Source organism: Podarcis tiliguerta, assembly GCF_965153285.1.
Source record: "Podarcis tiliguerta genome assembly, chromosome: 2".
Lineage (NCBI taxonomy): Eukaryota > Metazoa > Chordata > Lepidosauria > Squamata > Lacertidae > Podarcis > Podarcis tiliguerta.
This window is the reverse complement of record NC_139535.1, coordinates 23,647,912-23,658,817: the sequence shown is the minus strand read 5'-3', so window position 1 is coordinate 23,658,817 and position 10,906 is coordinate 23,647,912. Positions and strand designations below refer to the sequence as shown.

Below are 10,906 nucleotides of genomic sequence, written 5' to 3'. Positions count from 1 at the left end.
TGGACCTGCCTGACCCAGAAAGGCTCTTCTGACATTACGTGAACGGGTAGTCCCTCAAATCGGATCCCAGGTAGCCTGCGAGGAAGAGAGAGAGAGGGAGAGAGAGAGAGGAGGCCACGCCGAGAGGCACCTCCTCGCTCCGAATCGAGGGCTAGGGATGAGGATCGGGGAGAGATGGTCCCTGTGTCTGCCTGGAGTGGGTGGGTTGAAGCCAGGATCCAAGCCCCAACCTCCACCCGAGAAGGCCCGAGGGGCAAACCTCGCTCACCGCCAGCCGCGCGCAGGAGCCTCCTCGGCTGCGCGCGGAGGCGCTTCTGGGGCCGCCTGGTCCCGTTGGAAAGCGGCGGTTCCACGCTCCCGTCGGAGATCAGCCACCGCAAGCCAGGCCGGAAAAACGGAGCCTGCCGCTGGCTGCTTCCCACGCTGACCTGCTGCCGGAGCCGCAAGCAGAGCGCTTAAAAATAAAGTGGTGCGCGTTTAGAGAACAGAAGAAAGCGCGGCGTGGCACCTTCCCGTCTCATTTTGCGGGCCGAGGCCTGGCCGGCTCTTCGGAGGAATGCTTTGCCCGGTGCAGTTACCGGCGGCGCCATCAGACGCCAGCGCAAGTCGAGAGGAGGAGGAAGCTGCTCCCCCACCCGAGATCGCGGGCGCGGAGAAAGCAGAGCGCCCCACGGACGCGGGTGGGCAGGGATTGCGCGGTGCGTGTGCTCCGGCAGCAGGGCGCTGGCGGATCCCCCGCGCACGATCCTCTTCTAGGAGAAGTTTTCTCGCTGGAGAATATCGGGATATTGATTAGAGACGGCTGCGCATTACTGAGCGGGATGGGAGACAGAGAGAGAGAGTGTGCGTTTCTATCTGAACCCTATTGAATAAAAGTCTGGAGCTAATGCAGAAGGAATCGATTCTAGCCAAGTACAAACCCAGAAGGAATGGAGAAAGTGTAGAAAAAGGAAGGAAGGAAGGAAGGAAGGAAGGAAGGAAGGAAGGAAGGAAGGAAGGAAGGAAGGAAGGGAGGGAGGGAGGGAGGGAGGGAGGGAGGGAGAGAGGCTGACCAGGAATAGGAGAGAAAGAAACGAAAAATTAAGCAAAAGACGGAGAGAGGCGGAGAAGGAGGGATGCAGACCAGAAAAGTGGTGGAAAGAAAAGAGGGAACAGAGAAGAAAAAGAACGGTGCCTGGAAATGGTGGGGAGAAGAGACTCTCGAGCCTGGGAGGGAAGTGAGCGCCGAGGAGAAGGGAGGCTTTGGGGAGGCTGGGGGGGGGGGGGGGATTTAGCGCCGGTGACCCGGCACAGCAGTCGCACCTCGCCTCGCCGTCTCCGCCGCCCGCTTCCCTCCTGCCTCAAATCATCTCGTTTACAGAAAATATTTGTTTGCACTATTAGTTGGTACTGGAGTTAATTACTCAACGTGTTAGCGTGGAGTAAGACGGATAAAAGTACGCGCCGTGTTTATTGTGTGGGTGAGCTGTTGAGCGGTGCTTGAATAAGCTGCAATTAGGGTTAGATAGAGATTAATTAACATGTGAGTGGCAAGGTGTAAAAGAGTTCCCAACCCCTCCGCTCGGTAGAATCGGCGGGCGAAGTTAAAGGCGGGCGGAGAGAGAGAGAGAGAAAGTGAGTGAGTGAGAGAAAGAGAGAGACAGAGAAGTTTGGGAGGCTAATTAAATCCTTTGGCGGAAGCCAAGGAGCTGCTTTGGCAGCCAAAAGTTGGGGCTGGGGATTTTCGAATTCAAAGCTTCGTCTCAGGGGAGCGGGCGGCTAAAGCGGAGGTCCCAGGTGGGGCGCCCAGGGGCCCAGGCCGGAACAGGTGGAGCCCTTTGGAAACGGGCTAGTAAAAGAGGCGGGTGGGAGAGAAAGAGAACGAGCCAACCACGCTAGTCTAGTTGATGATGGTCCTCACTGTTTCCATGAATCAATTTGTCACATATTTACATAAACTTGCAAACCGCCTTGGGTGCCTTAGCAGAAAGGCGGCATGCAAATGCAAAGAACACATAAATATCCAGAGATGAGGCTGCGGTTAGGTGAGCAAATGAAAGCAGGCGAAGATACTGGCCGCTATGACTCTGTTCTAGTTCCACTGTGAGAGACGTCTTCGGAATACAGTACCAGTTTCTACCAGTTGTCTGTGGGGAGAGCGCTCCTGTGATCAGGCCCTGCTTTCAGGTCTTCCATGGGGTGGCCAACTGTGAGAAGAAGAAGAGGCTGGACTAGATGGGTCGCTGGCCTGAACCAGCAGGAATCTTCTTCCTTGAATACACCCATACTACGGAGAGAAGTACTGAGACTGCCATATTCGCTTTCTCGCTCGCACAAGCACACACACTCCAAGTTGACCGCGGAAAGGAATAGTACAGCACAGTTCTATGCAGATTTATTACTTAAATATCATTAGACTTCCCGTTGCAATCCTACAGGTGTCTACTAGGGTTGTCAGATGTCCTCTTTTTTATGAGTACGTAAAATGAGAGTCGTCACAGCGATCCACAGTTAGAAGTCCGCAAATGTTTCCTCTATTTTTGCTGTTCAAAACCGAGCTTACTGCCAGGTTACTATGTCGAGGGCGGCTCAGAAGATTTCAGCCTTGGTCTCTTCGCTGGCAACCCCAAATTCCGCATCAGGGATCGTGCTAACTATTTCTTAATATGATGAGCTCGCTTGGTCTGGTGGTTTTCGCGAAAAGCGAGCTCGCCTCCACCCCAGTTTCTACGAATCTAGACAGCGAACAGCTTACACTAGAGACCAGACGCGTTGCTGCCTTGCGGTTTCGAAAATAAAATAATATAAAATGAAATAAAATTATAAGCTAAAATAAAAGGGCGCCCTTTGGCCTCCGTCTTCATCCAGGACACATGCAATTGGAATTGAGCTTCAATTGTCCATTGATCTTCTGTAAATAAATAAATAAATAAATAAATAAAATAATATGTTTCTGGGGAGGTTCTTGATTTTACACTCCGATCGCAATACGCTTCTCTGGAGGCAAGTCTCGTGGATTTATCCGGCTTCCTCCCACGTAAGAGGCCTACACTTTTGTCTCGCGCGCGCGGCACGATCCGTTTGCAGCCGCTTAGCTTTGGAAGGGCCTCAGGCATGTTTCTCCCCCTTGACCCAGCGCGTAGTTCATGAGGACTAGAAACGTGGAAGCGCAAGGAGGGGTGCCACGCGGCCGAGCGTTCCCACGTGTCCAGGAGGAACACGAATTCAGGAGAGCAAGGGGAAAGGGGGAGTGATCCTGTGGCTGACCCAAGTCCAACGACAGCAGTTCTTTCCCCTCTCTCTAACATAATTGCCTCCATCATTTCCTTTGATATAGCTGCTGGATTGCGGGGGGGGGGGGGGAGAGGGGGGGCGTGTAAAGAGAGAGGCGAAGCGGAGCGGGAGAAAGGAGTCCTGGATAGATTGCGCTCTGCCTTTTATCTCTCCGGCAAGAGCGCAAAAGCGCTTCTTAAGAAGGAGGCCAGGTCTGCGGGACAAAAACGCTGTGTGAAAAAGCGTTGCCTTTCCCCCGCTCCCTCCAACTTGCTACTCCTTGTCTGACCCTCATTTTCCCCCTCCCTCCCCCCTATTCTCCCCGCGGCCTCCACCCACCCACCCGCCTTCATCAGCTCGGCCCGTTGGGTGTTGTGCTCCGGGACTCCTTCAGAAGGGCATGTTGTGCTTCGCAGGTGAAAACAGCGGGTCTGAAAACAGAACCCCCCCCCCCCGCAAAAAAAAAACCCCATTCCACGCCGCAAAAGAGGGGCGGCGGCTGCGCTCTGGCTCTCTCTCTCTCTCTCTGGGGCCCTTTGTTAGCACCACACAAAAAGCGGAATTCCTCCCAAGTTGGGGTAGTGAGTTTTGTTTAAAGAACTGCACAGAGTGAGAGGGAGAGATGCTTTTCATGCTTTGCTTTACCTACTCTGCAAACCCCTCTTCTCATCCTTCCCCCTCCCTCCCTCTCTCTCGCCCCCCTCCAAATAATCCTTCTCTTTATTTTAGAAACACAAAATCAGGTGCCACGCAGCGCTATAGTGTCTCTCCCTATTCAAGGAGCCTCGAGGCAGGCTCTCCATCGCTCGGGAGCTCGGCCAGAGCAGCAGCCGGAGCTGCCCGCAGGAACCAGGTGGGAAATGGACAAAATCTCTCTCTCCTTCTCTTACCAAACACACACGCACCCACTGAACACACACACACACTCCGTATCAGGCAAGCTCCGGACACCTGGAGGTCGGATTCCGGAGTTGCTTGAGACTCTCCACCACCGCCACTGCCCCAAATTCTCTTCGTCCTTTGATCCTTGCAAACTCCATGACAGAAACTTAAATTGCCATTGCGATTTGTTTAAAATCTCAGGGTGAAGGGCGGGAAATAAACCAATTAACAACAACAACCAGTCAAGGGAGGTGGAGAAAAACAGAATTCGCTCCGCTTCATTTCTACAAAAACAACCACCTTCGCAGAAAGGGGATTTTGTCCATATATATATATATATATATATTAAATAAATAAATCACATCTCACAAGTGAACGATTTCTGTTTGTTTGTGAATTGGTTTGTTTGCTTGTTTGTTTGTCTGAATGGCGATATTCGGCTTTTGGCAGGAGCCCGGCGGCCGGTCTAGGGAATCTGAGCGCCAGCAGCATTCAACTAAGTTTTAATTCGCATTAACGCCGCCAGGACCTCATTAATAGACCCGCTATTCATCGGATGCGCGCTCTTGCGGCTGGGGGGGGGGCGGGCTGATCTTTCATAAATTGTCACTTGATCTTCCCGGCTCGCTTTTGCAAGGGATCTGATTGTGGACGGGTTGCCTAAATTGGAGCCGGGGTGGGGGTGGGGGTAGCGGGTTGAGAGAGGGAGCTGAATCATCATTTTAAAAATTCCTCTTCCCTCTTTCTCTCCCTGCGCAACTCCCCACCCCGCGCGCACACTTTTGTTAAATTAAATACAACTCTGCTTTCTCGGGGTGGCTTTTCTAACTGCACGCTTGCGTTGCACCCAACTTGCGAATCTCACTTCCCTTTCTTAATTTGCCACATGCAAAACGACTCCTCTCTCTCTCTCTCCTTTGGCAAGTTACTCCCCTCCCCAAATCTTCTATCCCTCCTTCCCGCTTGGAAGGGCTCTCTCTCTCTCTCTCTCTCTCTCTCTCTCTCTTGCGCAAGGAAAGCCAAGGGTGTGCCTTAAATTGGAGAAGAGAGGGGGATACATTTCTCATCCACCTCCTTCCTCAGCCCCCCCCCCTTTCAGTCCAGACCTTTGCTGAACGTTTGGCTGGGAAAAGAAATTCTCTCTCCCTCTCGCTCTCTCCCCCCCCCCCTTGGTGGCCCAAATCCCATGTCATTCTGCTCCAAGTGACTTCATGTGATGTCAGCTTTAAATGTAAGAGACAGCGATCTGACGCTCGCGAAGATGCTGGCTATCCAAATCTGACAGCGCGGCCGCACCGCGGTGCTTGGATGCGTCTCCTCGGCGGCGTCGGGCAAAGGGGGGAAAAAGGTAACTCATCCCAGGCCAGGCTGCCCACCTCCTTCCTCCTTCCCTCCCCCCCCCCACTCTCTCACCCCCTCCCCACCCTAGTGGGACCCGAAAGAAAGATCCGCAGGGGCTGGGGCTGCGCTTGGGGTTTTCTCTGCCCCCCTCCCTACTCCCCTCCCTCGCCGCTCTTCTCAAATGCAGGCCCACTCCGCAAGGGACGGGGAGTTTGCCTGTTACTTTCTCGCTCTCTTTCTTCCTTGCCTCCTCGCTTAATGAGCAGCAATCTGGTCTCCCCGCGCGCAGTTGTTCTTGTGTTCATTTGAATGTAAATGGGGGAGGAGATGCTAGGATGGGGTGGGGGGGAGATGAGAGAGAGAGGGGGAGAGAGGTGCTTATTAAATTGATTTGTCTCCTGGCTTTTCTGGAATGCTGAGCTGGAGGAGGAACTCGGCAGAAACTGTGATTTGACGCGCGCCTTCTTCCCTCCCTTTTCTCCTATTTTTTCTAAAAAAACAACAAAAATTTAATTGTTGTTATCATTTTATTTATATATATCTATATCTATAGATCTATTTTATGGGCGAGATCCGGCTGCTCATCTCCAGTTCGGGTCTCCTTCCCTCCCCCACCCGTGATGGCCTCCTCGGCTCCGCTGGAGACGGTCATGCCTCCCGCCTGCGTCCGCAACGGCGCGGCCAACCCGGCCAAGACGCTCGCCTTCTCCATAGAGAGAATCATGGCCAAGAGCTCCGAACCGCACCAGCCGCAGCAGCAGCACCACAAACCCGCCGCCGCCGCCGCCGCCGCCGCCGCCTTCGAGGCGCGTCGCAGCGAGTCTCCGGGCAAGAAGCTGCTGAGCCTCTGCTCGCCCATCCCGTGCGTGATCGCGCCCATGCAGCCTCTGCCCGGGTACGAGGCGCCCTCGCCCAAGGCGCTGCTCAACTACTCCGAGCTGTGGAAAAGTAGCTTGAGGAACTGCGGCTCTGCTCTGGCGGGTGGCGCAGCTTCGACGGTCGGCGGCTTCTGCAAAGGCGGCTGCGGCTTGTGCTGCAAGGGGGACCTCCATCACCACCACCACCATCACCACCATCACAACAGCAGCAGCAGCAGCACCCTGGGCCAGGCCTCCTTGCCCGCCACGACGCGCGTGATCAAGCCGCAGGTGATCAACCAGGCGCTGGCCATGCCGGCCAACGGATCTAGCCTCTACTACTTCAACTACCTGGATTCCTCGCCGTACCACCCGTCGGAGATCCTCCACGGGCAGCTCTTCACTTCCAGCTTGCTCCATTCCCAAAGCCCCGCCGCCGCGGCCGCTGCAGCCGCGGCCGCGGCCGCAGCCGCCCTCTCGGCTCACCAGAAACTCTTCCTGTTGGATAACGCCAAGCTGGCTTCCTTGGCCCCGTCGGAGAAGTTCCCCAACGCGCAATACCCGCACAAGGAGCGCCTCCCCGGGCAGCTGGACCAAGTGATGAAGGAGAACACGGGCCTGGCCGGGGAAAGGAACGGCGCCAAAGGACATCACCACGGCAAACCCGGCGTAGGTGGCGGCGTCGCAGGCGCTGGAGGGGGCGGCGCGGCCGACGGGAAGCCCAAGAACTTTACCTGCGAGGTGTGCGGCAAGGTATGCAGGAGCAGGGTGCTCGCGCTAGGGGGCGCGCTCTTAGCTCTAGAACCGTGGGGGCAGCCGGGACAGGGCTGCGCCCGCCGTAAAAACCCGCTCCGGCTCTTTGCGCGCGTCAGGAGGGAGCCCTCATTCCTAGAACGCTTCTTTCAGCTCACTCTAATAATAATATTTTTCTTTTAAAAAGTTCAGTGCATTTTAATAATCTTGCAAGGGAGGGGTTAGCTCCTTCCCAATTGCTCCCAGACACTTCATAATCACCATTACAGAACTAGGCTACTGTGATTAAGTTTACCAAAGCCACACAGAGGGGGTGGGGCGGGATCCGGTAAATCTGTGGCAGAGCTGAGAACGGAAACAGGTCTCCTGGTTCATAGCGGATGTACGATGTGTAAAAACCACCTGCGGAAGAGAGCTATAGTATCGCTACGGTGCCCCGTGCATCGCCTATCACTGGTGCTCCTGGCGCGGTTTAACAATAGCACTAACTGAATCGCTCGAGAGTTTTGTTCCCATTTTACAGATTTTGGGTACGTGCGTTTGCGCGGTGGCGCCGAGGCTGAGCGGTAGGTAGTCAGGATCCAATGGGTTCACCCAGGCAGCCGCAGAACTATAGTTTAACCAAGGGTCGTTTAAACTGTGTGTGTGTTTGTAGAGAGATATATTCAGAACGAAAGTCTTTCTCCTCGTCCCCTTTGGATCCGTGTTTTGGCCCCTCCGGATGAAGGGCGCAAAGGCGAGGAGGTAAGCTCTCCTGCGGCTGACAAAAGTTGCCTGTGCTTTGTGTTCCCCCGTAGGTGTTCAACGCCCATTATAACCTCACCCGCCACATGCCGGTGCACACAGGAGCCCGGCCCTTCGTGTGCAAAGTCTGCGGGAAAGGCTTCCGCCAAGCCAGCACTCTCTGCAGACACAAAATCATCCACACGCAGGTACGGGGGGGGGGCAGGGGGAAAGACCTGAGGGTCAGACCTGTGTGTTTATGCGCTCGGCACCAAAATAAAATTTTATTTCTTTTTTTTAAAAAAAAACAACCACCCGCGATTCTTTCTCTCTTTTAAAATGTCCTCTCCCGGCCCAACAGGAAAAACCCCACAAGTGCAACCAGTGCGGGAAAGCGTTCAACAGAAGTTCCACGCTAAACACTCACATTAGGATCCACGCTGGCTACAAACCTTTTGTGTGCGAATTTTGTGGCAAAGGATTTCATCAAAAAGGTATCTGGGATAAAAAAAACGGTGGCTTTTGTTTCTGGCTTTTCTGCTGGTGGCGGGAGGGGGTGGGGGAGAGGGGGGGGAGAAGTTGTGTGCATATGAAAATTATTAATGATTGCTAAAAATAAATAATGAAAAAGCAGGGGTAGAAGGCTACTTTTGTTTCCGGATGAGGAACCTGGTTTCGTTATTATTCGAAGTATAATGTTATTTCGAATTAAGGAGGAAAATATTTTTTATTATTATTTGGAAGCACAACTTGGAAACAACACGTGTGGTGGTGGATAGACGAAATATAAGAATTACCCGCCGGTTTAAGGCGTCTGGTCAATTTCTGCTCCCCGCGGAGCACGAGGCTCCAGACAGAACGTTGCGAAGGTTCCAAACAGAAAGTTGTGAAGGTTCCAAGTGGAATCTTGCGGTTCTCTCGCGTTCCAAAAGAAAAGAAAAGAAAAAGTAACCGCCGTATTTATCGCATTTAGAGGCGGCTGCTAGGAGATGACCCCTTCCCTCCCTCCCTTAAACGTCCTTAGGGGGCTTTGCCCCTGGGGCTGCCGCGAAAGACTAGCTCAAACCCGTCACTTGTTATTAACGGCGATTAAAATGAATTCAGCCCACTTAGGGCGCGATCCAGCCGAAACGAAAGCACTTTAAACGAAAACTCCCTTGATTTCTAACCGGAGAGCTCTGTTCACGGTCTACCTTTGGAAATCCACGGCGCTTTAAAGCGCTTAACTTGGGCTGGGCAGGTGGGCCTTTGCCCTTGAAGGTGGGGGACACGGTATTTTCTCCAATAAAGTTTCGGAAGAGCCCGGGCCGATTCTCCCCTGCCTGGGTTCAGGCTAGAAAATTCCAACTTTAAATTAGAACCGGCCTTCTACCCCCTTACCCTCTTTTTTTTTTTGGTGGTGGTGGGGGTTTCTTAATCCAGGTTCTCCCATTTGCTCCGGGTCAGGACGCTGACCCTGCCTCTAATTTTTTAATTCGTCCGTTGCATGCTGCTCTGCCTTGACGGAGACTGAGTTTGACAACTTCTTGACTGCCCCTTGCAGGACGCTTCCTAATGAAGCCCCGCCGCAGAAACTCTTGTTGCTCCAGTGGGGGGGGGGGGTGTATCTGGAGAGAGAGAAAATGTGTGTGTGTGTGTGTGTGTGTGTGTGTGTGTGTGCCTGCATCCGTGCGTGTTGATGGCAGGGAACGATCCCCCTTGAAACTAACGTGCTCCCCTCCCCAATCCCCTACTTTTCTTCTCCTCCTTCTCTCCCGAACAGGGAATTATAAAAACCACAAACTGACCCATAGCGGCGAGAAGCAGTACAAGTGCACCATCTGCAACAAAGCTTTCCACCAGATCTACAACCTGACCTTCCACATGCACACGCACAACGACAAGAAGCCTTTCACCTGCGTCACCTGCGGCAAGGGCTTCTGCAGGAACTTTGACTTGAAGAAGCACGTGAGGAAACTGCACGACACCGCCGCCGCCGCTGCCGCCGCCGCCGCTACAGCCGCGCCTTGCGGGAAAGAACTTCCTAGGACCGTGCAAAGCTAAAACACACTCACACAAAGCAACAGTAAGGCAGAAGCGAGGCGAGCCTGTTCAGCGAAGCAAGAGACGTCTTTGCACGATGGTCAAAGCGACGCGTTCAGAGACTTCCGAAGATCTCGGGCCCTTTACAAAAGGGAAAAAAGGCCTGGGGAGGGGGAGAAGCCCCTCGGATCTGTCTCCCCCCCGCCTCTCTCACACACAAACAGAAGCTGAAGAGAGACAATCACTTTTGGCGTGTGTATATATATATATATATATATATATATATATAGACACGCGAAAAGGAAGAAACTTATTTAAAATTCCGTCGCTGCTGCGGATTGAATTACGGGATTAGTGGCGGATCTTTGATTGGACTGAAAGCAACATTTCTTCGGAGGCCTGGCCGGACTGTAAAAATATATATATATATAAAATAAATAAAATAAAATAGGCCTGGCCAATCATTCTATATATGTATATATATATAAATATATAAATATATATGACTGAAAATTTTAAATTTTAATGTACACCAAAATAACTAAGGAATCTATCATCTGTGAGGCAATAAAAAGTCGCTTAATAGGAGTCTTATTTCCAGCTCCCCCAAACACATTTTTTAAAACAAAAATAAACTCAATTCCGGTCTATCATTATCATTATCGTTATCGTTATTATTATTTGTGTGTGAAGTTGGGGAAGTATCGGGCCACTGCTTAAAAGGGTTTCAATCCACCACTTTGACAACCCCCTTTGAAATGGGGCGATTTCCCCGTTCCATTTCAATGTGTAGCTGGGAAGTTTCGGCCTAGGTGTCATCAACTTTTGCTGGGCTCTGGAGTTGTTGCTACTCCGGGAAAGTGGCGTGAATTCGATTCCCACGTGCAAGCCAGACTTCCGCGCCTGCTCTGGAGCGGAGAGGAACAGAACAAGCGAATGGGATTTGGAAAGTCTGCTTGGTTCCTTATGGACACGCGTGTGGCAAACATGTGGAATGACTCTAGTCCCCAGGACCGTTTTTAAAAAATGTGTTTATTTTTTTAAAGGATTGGGAGTCTAGTCTGTAGTTCCTCCAG

The 10,906-nt window shown here is 52.6% G+C and overlaps 1 protein-coding gene across 2 annotated transcripts; it reads left to right on the top strand.

Annotated features, from left to right (window-relative positions):
* Positions 1-4,014: 4,014 nt before the first annotated feature.
* FEZF2 (FEZ family zinc finger 2) lies at positions 4,015-10,486 on the top strand. 2 transcript variants are annotated; one of them, XM_083429034.1, is made up of 5 exons: positions 4,015-4,105; positions 6,029-7,085; positions 7,883-8,017; positions 8,170-8,302; positions 9,571-10,486. In XM_083429034.1, the coding sequence occupies exons 2-5, from the start codon at positions 6,096-6,098 to the stop codon at positions 9,849-9,851; spliced, it is 1,539 nt and encodes a 512-aa protein (XP_083285160.1). In that variant the 5' UTR covers positions 4,015-4,105; positions 6,029-6,095; the 3' UTR covers positions 9,852-10,486. The 2 variants fall into 2 exon arrangements, with proteins under 2 accessions (XP_083285160.1, XP_083285159.1); XM_083429033.1 differs by lacking the exon at positions 4,015-4,105 and adding an exon at positions 5,196-5,482.
* Positions 10,487-10,906: the final 420 nt, after the last annotated feature.

What these genes read in the sequence shown, in the direction of transcription:
- FEZF2 (XM_083429034.1), top strand. Translation starts at nt 6,096, where the DNA reads ATGGCCTCCTCGGCTCCGCTGGAGACGGTCATGCCTCCCGCCTGCGTC. An exon ending in ACAAAATCATCCACACGCAG is followed by an intron (nt 8,018 to 8,169) that starts GTACGGGGGGGG and finishes CCGGCCCAACAG; the next exon opens with GAAAAACCCCACAAGTGCAA. An exon ending in CAAAGGATTTCATCAAAAAG is followed by an intron (nt 8,303 to 9,570) that starts GTATCTGGGATA and finishes TCTCCCGAACAG; the next exon opens with GGAATTATAAAAACCACAAA.